The sequence below is a fragment of the Lactuca saligna genome, chromosome 2 (assembly GCF_052625555.1).
Source record: "Lactuca saligna cultivar CGN05327 chromosome 2, ASM5262555v1, whole genome shotgun sequence".
NCBI classification, from domain to species: Eukaryota; Viridiplantae; Streptophyta; class Magnoliopsida; order Asterales; family Asteraceae; genus Lactuca; species Lactuca saligna.
The window spans coordinates 148,777,763-148,798,733 of record NC_136418.1 but is presented as its reverse complement, the minus strand read 5'-3'; the positions used below and the strand labels follow the sequence as shown (position 1 = coordinate 148,798,733).

Genomic DNA, 20,971 nt, shown 5'->3' with positions numbered 1-20,971 from the left:
GAAAAAAAGTTTTTTTTTTTTTCTTTTCAAGTAAAGGGAAGGTAAAGTGATTAAAATTTTCTCTTTGTACATAAGAAACGATACATTTTCATTATTGTGAAATATTTCCTCTATTTCTTTCTAAATTCAATAAAATCTCTTTTCCCTTTCTCCTTTTTCATCAATTTCCATCCTAAAAGATACTTTATTTCCTTATCTTTTTTTCACAAAAGAAAAACTCATAAATAGACATAGTATAAAGACATGTTTGTCTCTTGGATTCCGACACATTCCAACAAATTACTATTCATGATTCTATTCCATCACTACTTGGTTACCAAGTCGACTAACTCAATTCCATAGCATTTTCTTAAGTGTTTAATCAATTTTTTAAAGAGTTATAAGTGTAAGGAACATTATTCGATGTACACATTTAGTCCTATCTTTTTGTATACATATCATCATTAAACTTGTTTACCATGTTAAAAAATATATCATTATGACCGACTACTGTAGGTGCCACAAGCAGCTCCAACAAATCTCCAGTCATCTTCTCTAGTAAAACATGAATATTCCGATTAGGGGTGTAAGTGATACAAGCCAACTAGCGAGAAACTTGAGACCGACTCGGAAAATACTCGAAATCGACTCGACCTTAATCGAGTCGAGCTCGAGTACAAAAATACTCAGCTCATAAGACTCACGAGCTTAGTGTAATTTACATATATGTCATTTCTTTATAATTGTTCATTTATAAGATATATGTCATTTCTTTATAATTATTCATTTATGATGTATACGATTTATGTTATATTGATATTCGGTGATTAATAGTGGTTTTTTTGGTAGTTTGGACATTTACATGTGGATTGTTTAATATTTCTTTCTCAATTTAGTGATTTTGTTTTTTTTTTTAAATATTAATCGAGCCGAGCTGAGTCGAGCTTGAGACTGTCGAGTATTTTACAAGCTCGAGCTCGAGCTTAAAATCAAGGCTCAAGTCGAGTTCAAGCCGAGTTTCTAGCTCGAGTATTTTAGTCGAGCCGAGCTTCGAGCTTGGTAGTATTCGGCTCGACTCGGCTCGTTTACACCCCTACTTCCGACAATTTTATTTGGATATGTAATTCTTGTGTTTTGTTCTATCAAAAACTCAAATCTGGATGAACACCCAACTATCAACTCAATGAACTCCATGGATGAACGTGAAAATCAGTTTCAGATTTATCATATAAGAGCTCCAAAAAAACCTAAATTTGCCATGGTTGAACTTGAAAAACGCTTATTCCCAACAAACCCAAAAAGAAACCCCATGGATGAACTCGAAATACCCACAATTTTCACGTGCAAGTACAAAACCATGTTCATCCCAAAAATAAACCCAAAAATCATGTTATCGGTTTGCAATGGATGTGTGTTTATCAGAATCATGACATGTATGTACCTTCAACAATTTCATATATGGATGTTTGTTTTCATGTTTAGCCGAAAACTCATTTGCCATGGATGTATGTGCCTTCAACAATATCATATCTGCCATGGATTGAAGTATGACTTGTAAGGGTGTGGCACGCGCTTGAGACAGATGACTAAAAAATTCATATTTTGCTAGAAACCTCCACTAACTCATATAACTGATAACTAGACAGACTCGACAAACTTTCTAAAACTATTTCATCTGATAAAAGATGAGGAATACATTTACACATGTTGCACATACAAGAGATTGAGAACAAGCCCATGTCCCACCTTACAATTTCCATCACATTGACATCACACCCAATGTTAGTCCAACGCACGTTTTTCAAACACAGTACAACTTGTTATGTCAAACAGGTATATTATCCCATAATGTCATTTGATCCTCAATTTCCCCACATGTTTAATAGATCCACAACTATGATAACTCTTTAAAAAGACTTAAGCTTCATTTGTCTATAACAATAAACTTACAACTACTAAAAACCTGTACGAAATGATCTCCTACATAAAACAAACCATTAAAAGTCAAGTCTAACTTCTTTCAGGGGTAGTACAGGAAACAAAATCTATAAAACTGTTTGAACATCTTTCAGTCTCTAGGAAGAAGACTTGTACTCTCGGTTGATGTTGCCCCCCGTTTGCCATTGTAAGTCTGTATAAAATAAGCTACTTAACAAATGGAACCAAAATGAATATAATTTGTAACTTTAATGTAAAATGGGGATAAAAAAGGGTACCTGTTTTCCAAACGAAAATGGGACGTATTTGTATTTGACCATATGCAGTATTTGTTTCTTCATGGTAAGAGCGAATAAGATGACCCAGTAAAAAAGGAGTATAGGCCAAAAAACAGGCACATCGAATGCACTGAAGAATGTCAAAACAAAAGCAATGCAGAAGGCTTTTGTTATCGAGTACCTGTCATCAATGAAAACAAGATTGACATCTGGTGATTTCATTGTTAAGGGTTAACAAAAGAGACTGGAATGTTGGGTAACAGGGTTAGCTTTTTAAGGAGAAGGTCATTTGTATCTGCATAATATTGGTGTGTTGTTGTATTCAGCAACTTCGATATGAAGAACTTACCAATTTGCTTGAAATGGATCCAGACAGATATTTTATCAAGTACAATTGAGTAATTGGAACAGTGTTATCAGCAGTAACAGAATTATTTAACTGGTGGCTTTGAAGAATGATGGTTAATTGGTTAGCAATTAACAGCATAAACATTCTGATTGCTAACCCTAGATTACGCTGCAAATCAACAGTCCAGTTCTTCTTGCTATCAATTTGCGTGTGTTGTTGGGTTGTTGATCGTTAGATTTGTTACGAGATCCTATTTGATCTAATATCTAAATCTAAAGTAACTAAATCAGTTGATCGCTGAGTTAATATTGCAATTGAAATCAGGAATTGGAAAATCGAATTTAGAGTAGAAACAGTAATTACCAAAACTTAAACTCGGGAAGACGACGAACAAAAGGGCGGAACTCATCGGAGCTTCGAGAGGGAAGAGTAGGACCATCGGAAAGGTCTTGGAATTCCGGATCAACCTGAGGAGATAGAAACCCTATGAGCAGATTAAGGATGTATATCCCGAGTGCGTAGGAGACCACGTAAAACCCTTGCACAAAAAACACGCGGACGCCATAGATGAGCGCTATGGCAAAGAAAACGATCCACCGGTAGAGCAAGAACGGCGTTGACTTGTCGAGCAAATGTTGGAAGCGTTGTGACACCACAAAACCCCACCGTTGCACGGCTGCTGCAGGTGTGTCCGTTGAATGCAGCGAACCGGCTGACGAGGGAGCATCGGTGCTGGGGGTTGCTGTGGTGGGGCCGGCTCCGGGATCCATCATCTTACCGTCGTCTCTCCTACGTAAAGAAACCGATTTGGGGATAGATTCAAGCAACCGAATATGCCTGTGATTTTGTAGGTTATAAATCTAAATTTTACAACATCTCCTTGCCTCCTAATAAATAAAGAAAGACAAAACTTAAAAAATATCCAATGTGATTTTCGAAAATATAGAGTTCGGCTCCTAATTTACAAAACTATGGTCATTTTCGCTAACTCCATTAGCTTTTGGTCGTTAAATGAAGGGAATTTCCGTTATTTCACAAAATATGGACCGTTTATAAAGTTTTTTTATTTAAAAAAAATAAAAAAATATATAATTATTTAATAAAGGGTCTCTCTCTCTCTCTCTCTCTCTCTCTCTCTCTCTCTCTCTCTCTCTCTCTCTCTCTCTCTCTCTCTCTCTCTCTCTCTCTCTCTCTCTCTCTCTCTCTCTCTCTCTCTCTCGGTTTAGCGACCCCAAAGTCGATGAGAAGGAAATCCCATGGTATTTTTCCCAATTTCACTTCACAAACGACTTCCCAACTCTAGTTTCGATGTGGTTTCACGATATCTTCTTCCTCATGAAACAAATGTCTTGATTCAAACCGTTGTCGTCGAAGAAAGAGACGGAGGACGCAAATAGTAATTGAAATAGAACTCTAAAGCATCAAGGATTTCGATAAGTTTTATTAAGTCATATGATTTGTTGGATCGAAATTCGTGTAGCCTCTTCCTGCTTCTTCTTCACGCTCTTTCTCTCTTCGTCCGGGTTTTTTGAAGCCATGTGATTTGCTGGATCAAAATATTAGGTTTTGATTTGCTAGTTCTTTTTCTCAATTTACTGCTTCTGGGGCTTCGATGTTGGGTTTCATTTTCTCAATTTACTTTACGTTCTGGAAAAAAGGTTCAATCTTGATTCTTTTATGTTCGATGCTTCAATCTTGATTCTTTTATGTTCTCTGGATTCTTTTAGAAAAGAAAAAAGGTTTCTGGTTTGATTTAATCTGAAACAATTAGGGAAAAACATCGATGAATCAAGTCAACAGGGACAAGATCGAAGTTCTTCTACTTCAATTCCAACTCTCCCCTTACATGGTGGTATGATTTTCTTTCTCAATACTGAATTATCGACCTTTTAGTTTTTAGTAATTTGAAATTTGAAGTTTTTTAATGTCGATTTTGATATAGGGTTGATAAGTTTATTTGATTTGCTCTTTTTTCTCTTAAATTTAACTTAGTTTATGTCAATTCCTCTTGTTCGTTGTTGCAATTGTACGATTTGGGAATATGTTGTTATCACGTACAAATTTAGCATGATTTAAGGTTTTTTTATTTGCGTGAATTGTGGTTGAGATTGATTTGGGTTAGTATTTCCAATTGTATGCATTCTGATTTTATGGTGTGTTTTAACATTCAATGTTCAAATGTGTAAGTGAAGTGGGGAAGAATATGGTGATGAGTTTTTTTGTTGATCGATGTGTAACGAGAAACAATTAAAACTTTTCAAAACAATCCATTTTAATAACGTTGTTACAAAAAGGTTTTCAATACATTATTTAACAGAGTGTTTTCCCAGGTCCATTTCATAAAACACCAACACGAGGAACGATACGATCACGCCTTTGCCTTGCCACAGACTCCTGAGAACCTGAAAACATAAAAAACCACAACTGTAAGCCCGAAGTCTTAGTAAGATACCCCCAAAATACCAACCACATATACGCCCTTCCAGGCCACAACCTTCCGGTCCAAAATATATCGCCTTCCGGCCCATGACACATTGCCTTCCGGTCCCTAACATATCGCCTTCCGGCCCGCAACATAAAAAGCATGCACATCATGACAGAATATAGAACAACCATGCATATAACATATAATCATATAACAGTTCACAGTTGGCAACTCGATCAACAGATCACCTAACATATCATTACCCTAACCAAGATACCAGCCTAGCCGATCACTAGCATAACATCACCCTACGACGCAGCCAACATAATAATTACGCACATACGCCTTTCCAGGCCATGACCTTCTGGTCCACAACGCATTGCCTTCCGGCCCACAACATGTAATGCCTTCCGGCCCATAACGTAACGCCTTCCGGCCCATATCCTGCAATATCATACAACAGATAATTACCCGGATTTCCATCCGATAAAAGGGTCGGCCTTGGTGCCTTAAACTCGATAGATATAGTGAGGATAACTCACCTCGAAACTGCCGACTGAACAAATAACCCAAGCTGCTCCGATCCCTGATACAATCTCCACCACCGGACAGCCACCAATGCACTGAACTCAAAACCATAATCAACAATTACCAAAATACCCCTGGAAACCACTGGTTAACCCTTGGTCAATTACTAGGTCAAAGTCAACCCCTGACTGACCCTACTCGCCGAGTCAACCCTATGACTCGCCGAGTTCCCATACTCAAAACTTCACTCAATCCGCGACCTAACTCGCCGAGTCACCCCGAGACTCGCCGAGTCCAACAACTCTGAGTCCACCCGCATACAACTCACCGAGTCATCCCTTGACTCACCAATTCTTCGACTCAACCAGAAAATATTGGGACTCTTCGACAAGACTCGTCGAGTCCAAGAACAGACTCGCCGAGTCTAAGGCTATCTTCAACCTACTCACCGAGTTGTTCATCCAACTCGTCGAGTTCCAGACCATCTTCATCCAACTCGCCGAGTTGTTTTTCCAACTCGTCGAGTCTCAGCTCGTCTTCAAGCAACTCGTCGAGTCCGCCCATGTGACTCGCCGAGTACCACTGGTCTAAAACCATACAGAAGCATCCCAGGCCATGCAATTGGTCCAAAACATAGATCTAGCCTCCTACAACTCATCCATCACGTAAAGTGGCAATCTTTACGTGAATCCAAAGAGATCTATGCATTTTGCACATTAGGGCTAAGGTTTGGGACAATATAGCTTCATCCAACACTCAACACAGGGACTTTCCTGCATTCCAACTCTCCTCCAATCCAGATCTGAGGTAGCAACCTCAGATCTAACCTCTAGATTCCAATATCACCCAAGATAAGCTTCCCTCAAACCCCAAAAATGAATAAACAAGATAACAACAGCCTAAGAACGAGATATTACCTCAAAAGAACACCCCAATCTGCAAGGAACTCGAATCCAAGCAAAGCCCCTTGCTCCATACCTTCAAACTTCCAAACTTTCTTCAACAAATACTTCTCCAAGCCCCAATCCACTCAACAATGGTGCTTCTCCACGATTTTAGGGTTTCAGGGACTCAAAGGGTGATAAAGGGGTTGGGGAGGAAACATAATGCTCTTTATATAGGGCTCACCCCGAGAATTAGGGTTATCTCCACTCAGCGCCTACTCGCCGAGTCCATCTCAATGACTCGCCGAGTCGGCTATTTAACACGCGACCAAGTCGCGACTCTACTCGCCGAGTCCATCCATGGACTCGCCGAGTCACTCTTTCCAAATTACACTTTTAGCCCTTCCACTTAACCCTTGCTATTTCGGGATGTTACACGATGTGTGTGTGTGTGTGAGATAAAGAGAGAGAGAGAGAGAGTGAGAGAGAGAGAGAGTGAGTGAGTGAGTGAGGGAGGGAGGGAGAGAGAGAGAGAGAGAGAGAGAGAGAGAGAGAGAGAGAGATAGAAAGAGAGAAAGAGGTGGGACCTCTTGCATATTAAATTTTATATATTTATTTATTTAAAAAAGTAATAGAAAACCTTATAAATGACCGCCTAGATAGTGAAATGACCAAAATGCCAATTACTTAACGGCCAAATGGTAACAGAGTGAGCCAGAAGGACCAAATGTTAAAAGTTTTGAAACCACATGAACGATTTGTAAGGTTTTTGTAAATTAGGGACCAAACTTTAGATTTTGTGAAACTACAGGGACCATTTTTGAAGTTTTGTCAATAATGAATTTTTTGCCACATGTTCTCTTCTCTTTTATTTGGACACTTGATATTTTCTAGAATTTTTAAATTATCTATTTTCCACTTGTCATTTTATTGTATTTTTCATTTTATTAAATTAAAATTTCACATTTAATATGTAAGTTAATATATATGTAAGATATTTATTAGAACAAATGGTTTATATATGTAATGTATTCAATACATTAAAGTCTCATTAATTTTAATAATTCCAAATTTTTTCTCATTTTTCTTATAAATTCAAACTTTTCAAATTGTTAAAATTTCATATATATATATATATATATATATATATATATATATATATAAAATCATGTAATACATGAATTTCACACCTAGTAGAAAATAAATGAGTTATTGTCATTATTTATTAGCCAACAAACTAATATGTTTGATTTCAAATTGTCCCTATGTTTTTAATGAATTGTAAACATGTAAATAAGTATTGTAAATGGTCCCTATGCATTTTTAAAAAAAATAGAAAATACATTAAAATGTCGACAATTAGAAAGTGATTAAATAGCAGCGAAGTACAAAAGTATGAGGGAAGTAAAAGTAAAAAGACTACAAAAATAAATGAAAAAAATAGTAAGCAAATCCGTTCAGCCAACAACCACAACCCTCTTTACTTTTATATTTACACAATGAGTATGAATTAACAAAATGACTATAAATTAACAATAATAGTGTCTACTACTTTTGTTGGAGGTACCCTGATATTCTTAAACATCTCGTCTAATGCTCACAAGATGTGACTAGATGAATAAAAAATAATAGGATAATTATTTGTCATGATGATAATAAATGTTTTTTTATTGAAGGTTATGTAGGATAAATAACCTAAACGAAAGTCGTAGTAGTCATAAAAGTGAACTCTGTATATAGAGAACATCGTAATCTGACTTTATATGAGGAAGTTATCATTTTTTGAAGTTTCAACTCAGTAGTGCGCGACATAAAAACTAAAATAGAAATCGGTTGATTGTTAGCTGAAACGATTTAAACGGAAGTTGAAGATCTCTAAGATACAATTTCGTCGATACAAAGGCAATTGAGAATGAATGTCATATGGAAGAGTTATGATTTTTATATGGGTTTTAACAGTCTAAGCTTTTTAAAAATATAACTTTAAAAATAAAGTGATAATTAGTCGATGAAGTCTAAATGAAAGTTGTAAATCTCGTCGATAGGTTCATATGGATATAAAGAATGTCGAAAACGGAGCTCGTATGAAGAAGTTACAGAATTTACAAAATTTATGTTTTATGTGACACATGTTTCTAGAATGTGGCATCTGACACATGGCACAAAACGGTTGGGGAGACATTACTTTAAGTGTTCGGCACGCACCTTGAAAAGTGCGACGCGTAAACTCTAATTCTGCCTATAAAAGGGGCATCAACCCCTTATTTGTCTGTACACCTTTCTCAACTTCCTTTAAACCTCTAAACCCGGTTTTTTGGGTTTTTCTTTGGAATTTTGGATTATTTTAGCTTAACAGGGCTCTGGGTAGTTATTCTTGACTAGTAGAAGCTCTTGGGTCGAAGTTCTACCAATGCAATCTCCTGGTTTTCACTAAAATTTTTGTAAGTTAAGCTACAATTATATCGCTTTCAATGTAACTTATATTTATAATCATAATCATTATTATGAACCTATAAATAAGATTTATCCGTGATTCCACGTCATTATACTGATTTATCTACTTACGAGAGTGATGTCTATGTTGGATTTAGTGAGGTGTTTAAAGTGAGATTTCCAAATAGCAAACTTTGTATACCAAATGGACCCTACCAACGATATGATCCTACTTGGTTATTCCTTACTTGATAGATCTTGATGTAGACATTGTGTAACATCCTAAAGTTATGTGACATCCCCAAAATCACGGCCAGAAAAGACCGATTTTGTTTATGCTTTATAAAAATCAGAGTACTTCGTTTTATAAAAAGGTTGCGGAATTTGTTCCCAGAAAAACATGGTAAATACGTTATTAAAACATTTTCGAAGAAACGTATTTATTTCATTTTAAAACGTTTGGGATGTCATCGTTAATACAGGAACATAAGCATAAACAGAACTTACAATTATTCACACTAGTGGTCTACATCTCTTTAAATCTCTCAGTGTAATGTCACTTCATATCAACACCTGTGATATAAATAAACTAAGTGGGTCAGGTTGGGAAACCTGGTGAGCACATAGGGATTTCAATCCCACAATGTTATACCATATATATAGTTTAAAATTCACAAAATATACAATTTCACCATACATATATATAAACAACTCTTATCCCACCCCGTCGATCCTCGCAACGAGGCTATCCATACTCTCGGACCTAAGATTAGTCGTTTTACCTACTCCATACTCTCAGATCATAAATGAACGAATTTACCAAATCCATACTCTCGGACTAGGGACGAATGACTAATCCATACTCTCGGATTAAAGATGAATGATTATGCCTAATCCATACTCTCGGACTAGGGACAATAGCTAATCCATACTCTCGGATTAACGACGAATGATTATGCCTAATCCATATTCTCGAACTAGGGACAATGATTATGTCTAATCCATACTCCCGGATAAGTGACATATACTAACTTCTATTCTCTGAGTTTAACTCACTTGTACTCGTAAGAATATACTACCCAATATTCCTCATATTTAATTTAGGTCTACTCTTTATCCTAAATTATCAAATATAATCAGGTATGTTCTTTAACACGAATTTCAAGCAACATCAATTAACTCGCACATAAACATATAATTAATACTTCAATCAATACTTGTATTAAAATCATGTTCATGAAAGGGACTATGCACTCACCTGAGAAGGTGGTGACTCGGTACTCGGACAGCGCTTCGTTTACTTTAAAATAATTTCCTTCGACGAAACCTAGTATTATCACCAATAGATTTTAGTCTATTATTCGCCGAGACTAATTAATAGTCTAGCTATTATTACTATTATATAAGCATTAAAAAAAATACTTATATAACCCATAATAATAGTCCAAGTATTTATTATATGTTCTTAATAACGTTAATATAATTAAATAAAAACTATATTAAAAATAGCGTAGGCATAGCTCACTTACAGCGGGTTTTATAGAAAACCAGGCTTTGCTTGGAGCAGCGTTTCCGAGCCGAAAAGCTCTTCTTCTCGGAGCCGTCAAGCACTCCGGGGCTTCCGCCTCGTGCTAGGGAGGTTCCCTAGGCTTTTCGGGGGATTTCGGGGCTAGAGAGAGGTTCTAGAGAGAGAGTAAAGAGAAGAAAGAATGGGAAAGGTGTGAAGAAAATGAGGGTGGGAGAGGTGGTATTTATAGGGTGAAAATGGCTGAACTTGGTGCCACATGTCACCATCTAGTGGCAAGACTTGGGGAGAAAGCAATGGCCAAAATTGTGCCACATCACCCATTTTCGCACAACACACTTCCGACTTCTAAAATCCGTAACTTTCACATACGACCTCCGTTTTTAACGTTCTTTATATCCACGCGTAGGTAAAAATAATATCTACAACTTTCATTTTGACTCCATTGGCTAATTCTCGACCGATCTTAAATTTAACAGTACGAGGCGTTTAGACTGTTAAATGACCGCGAAGAATTCGTAACTCCTTCATACGGACTCCGTTTTCGTCTGTCTTTTTACCGTTGAGTTCCTATTAATGAGATCTTCAACTCTCATTTATTTCACGTAAGCCAAAAACCGCTCGAACTAAAATTCGAGTTTCGGGCTGTACACTGCTAAGCCGAATCTTAGAAAAATCATAACTTCCTCATACGAAGTCAGATTTGGGCGTTCTTTTTATCGACGCTCTTAGTTTAACATATTCTACGACTTTTGTTTAGATTGCTAAGGCTAAAAAGTCTTTTATCGTAAATTCACTATTTACGTCTTCCGGTGTCGTGCCGGTTTTGCCGTAAAACTTCGGCGGGCCATAACTTCTTCGTTATAACTCGGATTTCGGCGTTCTTTATATGTACGGAAACCTCGTGACATATTCTAAAACTTGGTTAAGACTATTCATTCTAAATAATCTTTTGTTGAAAAGTCATTTTTGACCCCTATTGCCTCTAAATTGACTAGCCCGGATCTGCGGGCGTTACAATTATCTCCCCCTTGGGATGATTACGTCCCGGAATCATCAACGAAAAAAGGATCGTATAATGACTCCATACATCATCTCTTCATCCTCGGTAATAATTATAACTTCTTTATTCCTTCAAGTCTATCTCTTAGACTTATTGACTGTAAGCAGTACTTGATCGTGCACTTGCTCTCTACCTCATATTAGACTCCAAATTATGACCTATCATCATGTGATGTACGTTTAGACTCAGGTCTCTTAAATTCTAAAACAGACTAAGCCTTCCTTCATGTTCTAATGTGATATAATCATACTTTAACACGTAGCATTTCTAGCTACCAACGAGCGCGATACTTCTATTGATCGCTTTGATTTTTAATCGTTTGGTTTAAGTCGGATGCTATATCAAACTTGGTTCTCTGAACCACGTAACCTACTCATCGTAGTCGGACTCAAGGTGATATGACCACTAGGGTCGGGATAACAACAATCTTCTTAGTCATTACCGAAACAATGGTAACAACATACTTGAATAAAACGAAATCAATTACTGGCTTCTTGGTAACCTTGTGACTTTCCCTGATCCAAGTGTGAGTCCTGTGCTTCCGGTAGTATAGGCCTCTACTACCATTCACACCTACTCATACTCGTCCCAAGTATTGTCCCGCAGTTTTTTCCAAGTCACCATACAAGAAAACCATACAACAACTTAACACATCAGATAACAAAACAAAGGTTTTATATTATTTCTTGAAACTGTTACATAGGTGTTCAAGTTCACCCTAGACTATGCCTTTAACCGGCTACATCGTGAGGTACTATCTACACGATTACTCCATAACTCGATCCTCGGATGTCAGGCCTTCACTCTTGAATCCTTGCATTGTCATCTGCTTCGTCAAGGATCATTTGAAATGCTCTCGCCTTTGGCTTTGGTGGCACATTTGGCTTTGTAGCCCCTTCTCTCTTTGGGCAGTCTTGTTTGAAGTGTCCTTCTTCTCGACACTTAAAGCAGACTTCTCTCTTGGTTGTGCATTCGCTGGCGTAATGACCAGTCTTCCCGCATTTAAAGCATGTCGTATATTTAGAGCATTTCCCGATGTGCTTCTTTCTACACTTGTCACACCATTGCGTTCCTTCTTCAAACTTCGAGAATTTTCTCTTCTCGCTGGACCTTGAAGATCCTTCAAACTTTCTCTTCTCGCCAACCTCCATCTTGCTGGAGGCTCTTCCCTTGATCATATCTTCGACAGACTTGGCAGCCCAGATAGCTGCCTCTAGACTAGGTGCTTGACGCACTGGCACCGCGTACTCCCATGGAAGCTCTGTTGCGTACTTGTCGATTTTCGTCAGCTCATCTGGAACAAGACGCAAGTCGAACTCCATCTTCTCTGTGAAGTTGTTGGTGTATTCATCGATTGACATGCTTCCCTTCTTTAAGGTTAGAAACTGGTTCTCTAGCTCAAGCAGGTTTTGAGCTGAGCAGTACTTTCGTTTGAATTGCACCAGAAATTCTGCCCATGTCAGTTGCAGAGGCTCATTAGGGCTCAGAGTCTTCCCCAAGGTATTCCACCAACATACAGCGCCTCCTCGAAACTGACGCACTGCAAATGTGGTCTGTAGCTTCCCTCTACAACCGCATGTCATGAAGGCTAACTCCATCTCCGAGATCCAATCCATGACCCCGATCGGATCCTCCTTTCCAGTGAAAGTCGATGGCTTGCAAGTCAGAAAATCCTTGTACTTGCATCCATTCCTCTCGACCTCGTCATCTTGGTTGTTTTGTCGAACTATTGGTGGGTTGACTTGACCAACAGTCCCACTGTAGTTTCCTTCCTCAGTCTGCCCTTCGTTCAACCTGGGCTGTTCGATCTGAATAGTGGCTTCCTCACGATTTTGCTGGAGCAAACGTCTAGTTTCCTCCATTTGACGATCCAACATCGCTTGGATCATCGCTTGCACTCCGGCCATTGTGACTGGCTCAGCGGCAGCTTCCATCACCGGTATTTGCTCAATCACTGGGGGTTGGTTTCTATTCCCATTTGCATTCACGTTTCCGCTACGAGTTCTTGCCATCTTGATCTATACACCAAATAAGGTGAATCTAGATCTTTACTTAGGATTAACGGTTAAATCATCCTTATCACTCCGAAACGTTTATATGCTAGTTCTAATATCGTAGTCGTACGTTTAGAATCCTAAACACATAAGGTTTCCAGATCCGGTCGGCAACAGACCATAGATCCGAACAACTAACAGCATATCAGGCACAAGTATTTAGCACATAAAAGCATTTTAGGCATAATTCCTAAAATAAGCTAGTGCTCACACCTCACAATCATCGCTTAGCATTCTAAGTTTAAGTCTAGAAATAAATCCATATTCCTAGTTCGCTTAAACTAATGCTCTGATACCAACTGTGACATCCCCAAAATCACGGCCAGAAAAGACCGATTTTGTTTATGCTTTATAAAAATCAGAGTACTTCGTTTTATAAAAAGGTTGCGGAATTTGTTCCCAGAAAAACATGGTAAATACGTTATTAAAACATTTTCGAAGAAACGTATTTATTTCATTTTAAAACGTTTGGGATGTCATCGTTAATACAGGAACATAAGCATAAACAGAACTTACAATTATTCACACTAGTGGTCTACATCTCTTTAAATCTCTCAGTGTAATGTCACTTCATATCAACACCTGTGATATAAATAAACTAAGTGGGTCAGGTTGGGAAACCTGGTGAGCACATAGGGATTTCAATCCCACAATGTTATACCATATATATAGTTTAAAATTCACAAAATATACAATTTCACCATACATATATATAAACAACTCTTATCCCACCCCGTCGATCCTCGCAACGAGGCTATCCATACTCTCGGACCTAAGATTAGTCGTTTTACCTACTCCATACTCTCAGATCATAAATGAACGAATTTACCAAATCCATACTCTCGGACTAGGGACGAATGACTAATCCATACTCTCGGATTAAAGATGAATGATTATGCCTAATCCATACTCTCGGACTAGGGACAATAGCTAATCCATACTCTCGGATTAACGACGAATGATTATGCCTAATCCATATTCTCGAACTAGGGACAATGATTATGTCTAATCCATACTCCCGGATAAGTGACATATACTAACTTCTATTCTCTGAGTTTAACTCACTTGTACTCGTAAGAATATACTACCCAATATTCCTCATATTTAATTTAGGTCTACTCTTTATCCTAAATTATCAAATATAATCAGGTATGTTCTTTAACACGAATTTCAAGCAACATCAATTAACTCGCACATAAACATATAATTAATACTTCAATCAATACTTGTATTAAAATCATGTTCATGAAAGGGACTATGCACTCACCTGAGAAGGTGGTGACTCGGTACTCGGACAGCGCTTCGTTTACTTTAAAATAATTTCCTTCGACGAAACCTAGTATTATCACCAATAGATTTTAGTCTATTATTCGCCGAGACTAATTAATAGTCTAGCTATTATTACTATTATATAAGCATTAAAAAAAATACTTATATAACCCATAATAATAGTCCAAGTATTTATTATATGTTCTTAATAACGTTAATATAATTAAATAAAAACTATATTAAAAATAGCGTAGGCATAGCTCACTTACAGCGGGTTTTATAGAAAACCAGGCTTTGCTTGGAGCAGCGTTTCCGAGCCGAAAAGCTCTTCTTCTCGGAGCCGTCAAGCACTCCGGGGCTTCCGCCTCGTGCTAGGGAGGTTCCCTAGGCTTTTCGGGGGATTTCGGGGCTAGAGAGAGGTTCTAGAGAGAGAGTAAAGAGAAGAAAGAATGGGAAAGGTGTGAAGAAAATGAGGGTGGGAGAGGTGGTATTTATAGGGTGAAAATGGCTGAACTTGGTGCCACATGTCACCATCTAGTGGCAAGACTTGGGGAGAAAGCAATGGCCAAAATTGTGCCACATCACCCATTTTCGCACAACACACTTCCGACTTCTAAAATCCGTAACTTTCACATACGACCTCCGTTTTTAACGTTCTTTATATCCACGCGTAGGTAAAAATAATATCTACAACTTTCATTTTGACTCCATTGGCTAATTCTCGACCGATCTTAAATTTAACAGTACGAGGCGTTTAGACTGTTAAATGACCGCGAAGAATTCGTAACTCCTTCATACGGACTCCGTTTTCGTCTGTCTTTTTACCGTTGAGTTCCTATTAATGAGATCTTCAACTCTCATTTATTTCACGTAAGCCAAAAACCGCTCGAACTAAAATTCGAGTTTCGGGCTGTACACTGCTAAGCCGAATCTTAGAAAAATCATAACTTCCTCATACGAAGTCAGATTTGGGCGTTCTTTTTATCGACGCTCTTAGTTTAACATATTCTACGACTTTTGTTTAGATTGCTAAGGCTAAAAAGTCTTTTATCGTAAATTCACTATTTACGTCTTCCGGTGTCGTGCCGGTTTTGCCGTAAAACTTCGGCGGGCCATAACTTCTTCGTTATAACTCGGATTTCGGCGTTCTTTATATGGACGGAAACTTTGTGACATATTCTAAAACTTGGTTAAGACTATTCATTATAAATAATCTTTTGTTGAAAAGTCATTTTTGACCCCTATTGCCTCTAAATTGACTAGCCCGGATCTGCGGGCGTTACAAGTTATGAGGTAAAAAAATTATTTTTAATTCAACCATAAACACCATTTAACCTTTTTAATCACTCAAAAAAATGTCAAAGTAAAATAGTTATCAGAATACAATCCCAAAATCATAAGGTTACGGAAACCATAAACATAAACTGTAAGCACAAAGCTTAACGAGTTTCCCTAAAATACCTCATATCATACATATATAACAATAAAAAGATATTGGGTCTATTTCGCCCCCTTCAGTATCTTTCAACCGGTATCGAGTCTATTTCACCCCCTTTGGTATCTTTCAACCGGTATCGGATTTATTTCACCCCTTCAGCTAACACGTATAATCATAACAATATGAGTCACATAGATATCAAGCAGATACAGACATAACATGTAATTGTCATGAAGACAATCATAATACTACAAAACATAATCTAGTGGGCCAACATTGGTGCCTTTGAGCCACAGATATAGTAAAGGAAACTCACATCAATCTGTTAACACTTCAAGTACTGCTCGGGTTACTGGATAAGAGAATCCACGACCTAACCAGTCAACTACAAACATAATCAATAATTAGGTCACAAACCATAATCGGGACTTAATTCACTAATCCCGAATCATAGGGTAACATACTATTTTACCTTTCCCTTTAATTGGCCTGAGTCCATAAGACACACAAGGCCCAATATGGGCCCAATTCCATAAAGGCCCAAAGCCTACATTATCTATTATCAAATGGGTTTAAACCTTTCTTTCCCAAAGTCCAAAGCCTTCTGATATTTGATCCTTGGGTCACAGCCCGAATTATGAAATGACCCGAAACATGATGTTACACATTGGGATTAGTGAGGAATATATATTGTCATTAGTTACTAGGAATATTAGACTAAGACTCAATATGAATCGTACTTAGATCACATTAAATGAAAAGTCAAGGTATTAGGCAGAGCGCTGCCAAATTCTCTAGTCAACCACCTAAGTCAGGTGAGTGCATAGTCTCTTCCATGAAGGTGATTTTAATACAAGTATTAATTAAAGTACTAAATATATGTTAAAACGTTTATATGTGATCCATATGCATTTTGACTGAAATATGTGTAAGAAATGGTTTTGATGATATATTACATGCGAACTATATATGGTTCTATATGTATTAAGATATATATATATATATATATACACACACACACACACACATATATATATATATATATATTATTACGTGATAATAAATATAATAATATAAGTATTATTAAATAGAATGATAAAAGTATATTAATACCTAAATACTCTATGTTAAATATATATGCTAAATTAGGATAATGTTTTCTAAATAGAATTGGTATTGGGAGCCTAGTAATTTGCTTGTTAATGAGATAAGACATCTTATAGACACCTAGTTTAATATTGGATAGATTTGATATTGGGTAGTCTCATTTGGAGTATGTGGGTTAAGTTAGGAACAGATAGTAGGGTTCTGTTCCGTGACACTTTTAGGTGTTGATGGTACGAAAATACGTACCGGAGTACAAATCGTTTTCCTTTTTGGATGATCAGGAATGGTGGGTTGTCACACCCCCGAACCAGACGACGGAAACGTCCGAGAGCTCGCGTGACTTACATTGAAATATCATCACAATGAATATACATGAAACATAACATAAACATCACCATGCATTAATACATTACAAGTGACCTTATTCACATCAAGTACATTGTCTAAATATTACATATTCATGGCATAAATTGTTTGAGAGTCACAAAACATAACATCCTAACATACTTGGTAATTTTCTTTAGCTTATATGTTACCTGAGAATACAAGTTATTTTGAAAACGGTCAACATATATAATGTTAATGAGTTCATAAGTAGGTTTGATATGAGAATTTTTTGTAAAGTTTGTAAAATACAGAAAATCTAATATTTTCTGAAACGCCAATTGTTCACGAAATAGGTGTGATGATCCATAACTATATGCATGAATGATTTCAAAACGTGTAAAAGTGATATGTTTCTCATAATAAATTCTTGCATTATAGTTATTGAAAGTAAAAGTGAATAATGTTCTTCCCCCGAAAACCTGTTGTTTTCCGATATGAATAGTATGATCTTTTTTGTATTATTGTATCGTCATAATCGAATGAATATGATTCCCATGATTACTTAGATGGTATTGGATTTCTATGTGAGTCGTTATAACCATGCATAATAATGATTAATTCGTCTGTCTTGGCATTCTTGCGAATGCCGGTATTGAATTAAGATTTTGTCAGTAGCGAACAACTTAGGTGTGGGGGAGTCACCCACGTATAGATCTAGACACAAACTCTCGCTCTCACTCCAGCAGACTTTGATTATAACTACTTAGTCGATATCTATTATTCTAAGGATTAATCTTCTTAAATCTAATAGTTTGGAATTGTTGGGCGTGAACCATTAGAGGCAATCTATTTTGGTTACTCTTCCGAATTGGAACATTTCGATTTTTACATCAGAAGTTCTTCAAGCAAATTGGTTTAGTTTTTTTGCTTGTTTTAGATTAAAATACATGTTTTCCGTTGTATACCGATAATCTAGGTAATATATAGAAAACCTATCGGCGGTCACATCGTAAAAACTTTACCAAACTTAAATTATACAAGAAGCATTGCATTTTTCATGGTTGTGCTTCATTGTTGAAGTATATCGACCAACATATATGGAGATAATGAATCATGTTCCACATTTATGTGATTAGGAGATACCCAAAGATATGATAGCACCTGTGTATCATCATAATGATAGGCTCGAGGAGAGAAAACTTGTAGTCGATGCCACAAAAAAGTGTTTGAGTTACCGGTCTTAATTAATAATTGATGTTATTGCCTTGTTTATCAAGTAATGTTTTAGGTAGTAAATATCAGGTTATTGTGTTATGTTTGATTTAAATAAATAACCTCTAAAATGGAAATTATATTAGTTATTTGTAGTTTACCTTCAATATTAATAAATTGATGTTTACTAACATATAATGTCTTAACAAAAGATTTACTAAAAATGTTACACAATTTTAAAGTTAATGAGAACGATACAAGTATAATGCTTATGAAGTTTCGATCATATTAACCTCATCATGAAGATCAAACATTTCAACATGATTTCAGTTAATGTTACACAATTTATTTGTGTTATCGGTCAATGTAATTTGCACCTCAAATCGAGAAGGCGGCACTTGAAAAAATTCAATTATAACAAACGAATTAATTAACACTCTGATACTGCCAGACATGGTAATTAAGACCTATGACATACTCGTGATAAAAGAGTGTCAAAGGTTCATGTTTTTTAGGCAAGTAATGTAAAAGAAACAAAATAAGAAATGAGAAAAAAAAGTTTCATGTTTTTTAAAAGAGTGTCATAGGTCTTAATTACCATGTCTGATACAAAATAAGAGTGTTAATTATAACAAGTAATGTAAAAGAAACATACTCCTGCCATACATGGTAATTAAAGGAGTAATGTAAAAGAAACAAAATAAGAAATGAGGAAAAAAAGTTTAAAAAACATGAACCTTTAACACTCTGATACTGTCAGACATGGTAATTAAGACCTATGACATACTCTGATACGTCAAGACGATGCAAGGAGGAAGTACAAAACAAAATAAGAAATGAGAAAAAAAAAATAAGAGTGTTAATTACAAACAGAGAAACAGACCAAGATTCCAAACTCTCTAATCCATGTTTTTAAATGAACCTCTATGTTTACACCATACGAAAGTTATTGATTTTATCTTCTCCACTGTCTTCGCCGGCACGATGGGGATGTTTCTGAAAACTTTGTGGTTCGTGTCATTCCATATACACCATAATTCGTCATATAAGATCGTGTTCAACATGCTTCTTTTCATTTTGCATTTAGACCATCGAGATATGAATAGTAACATGTCTTTGACCGAATCAAATCCACCATGTGAAATTTCACACCAAGATAAGATCGAGTTCATGACAACCTTCGCCACAACGCATAAGAGAAGGATGTGATCATCGTCTCTTCATCCAAGTTGCATGACCCACAAATGGTCGATGACACTGGAACACCCTTACTTTTACCGAAACAGATAATGGAATTCTGCCTCTGCCAAGCTTTGCTCTCCAGATAACGCATAATATCTTATTCGGTATTACTTTGCACCATTCAAATTGACCGTTGCAGACAATGTGACTCGCCAATTCAATCCGTTCACGTAACAATCTTACTGAAAAATGGTTATCAACCTTAAAGTCAGAAGCCCAACAATCGTCATCTGGTTTCCAATATAAAATTTCTTTGGAATCAATGTTGAAATTTTTTAACGCGGTTATGATTTTGACTATATTTTTCCATACCCCCGATCTCGATATGTTGGCAAAAGAAGCACGATGTCTTCCATCCAGGTCGTGAATACAACGAATAACTTTCGCCCAAAGTGCCGCGTGTTAGTTTTTCAACCACAACATCCATTTAGCTAGTAGAGAAATGTTGAGACTTTTAATCGATCCAAGCCCTGTACAACCCACCTTTTGGGGGGCAATAAGTGTTTCCCATGCCACCCAACAGATGCTTTTCTTTTCCAGGTTGTTGCCCCATATGAATCTCCTCCGAATTTTCTCAAGGGTCTCAATAATAAATACTGTTTGGAACGGTAAAGATGGACATATAGTAGGTCGGGATGCTGCTAAGAACCGTTTTTGCTAGGGTTAATCTGCCTCCAAAGCTAAGTGTTTTTGCTTTCCACAATGAGAGTTTGGAATGAAACTTTTCGACAATTGGTCTCTAAGCATTCTTTTGGTTCATGTTTTTACCCAGGTTGAATGGTAGGGATGATGGTTCGTATCCAAGAGAAGCCGACCAGTTCGAGACTTCGCTAGGATATGAAGTCCAAGGTAGTTATGTCAAACTATAAAATAAATGTGATTGGTTCAGTAAAAAAAAACATCATATGCAACAACCCAAA

The 20,971-nt window shown here is 36.8% G+C and overlaps 1 protein-coding gene across 1 annotated transcript; it reads right to left on the bottom strand.

The window, feature by feature from the left end:
* Positions 1–1,857: 1,857 nt before the first annotated feature.
* LOC145032022 (protein RER1A-like) lies at positions 1,858–3,414 on the bottom strand. Its single transcript, XM_078980686.1, has 3 exons — positions 2,908–3,414; positions 2,196–2,376; positions 1,858–2,110 (listed from the first exon to the last, which is right to left on the bottom strand). Exons 1-3 carry the CDS (start codon positions 3,315–3,317, stop codon positions 2,048–2,050), a joined length of 654 nt encoding a protein of 217 aa, XP_078836812.1. The 5' UTR covers positions 3,318–3,414; the 3' UTR covers positions 1,858–2,047.
* Positions 3,415–20,971: the final 17,557 nt, after the last annotated feature.

Excerpts from the sequence above, each read along its gene's own strand:
- LOC145032022 (XM_078980686.1), bottom strand. The coding sequence starts at position 3,317 with ATGATGGATCCCGGAGCCGGCCCCACCACAGCAACCCCCAGCACCGAT. Across the intron at positions 2,377-2,907 it reads CTTCCCGAGTTTAAGTTTTG|GTACTCGATAACAAAAGCCT; the intron begins GTAATTACTGTT and ends CATTGATGACAG. Across the intron at positions 2,111-2,195 it reads CATTTTCGTTTGGAAAACAG|ACTTACAATGGCAAACGGGG; the intron begins GTACCCTTTTTT and ends TATTTTATACAG.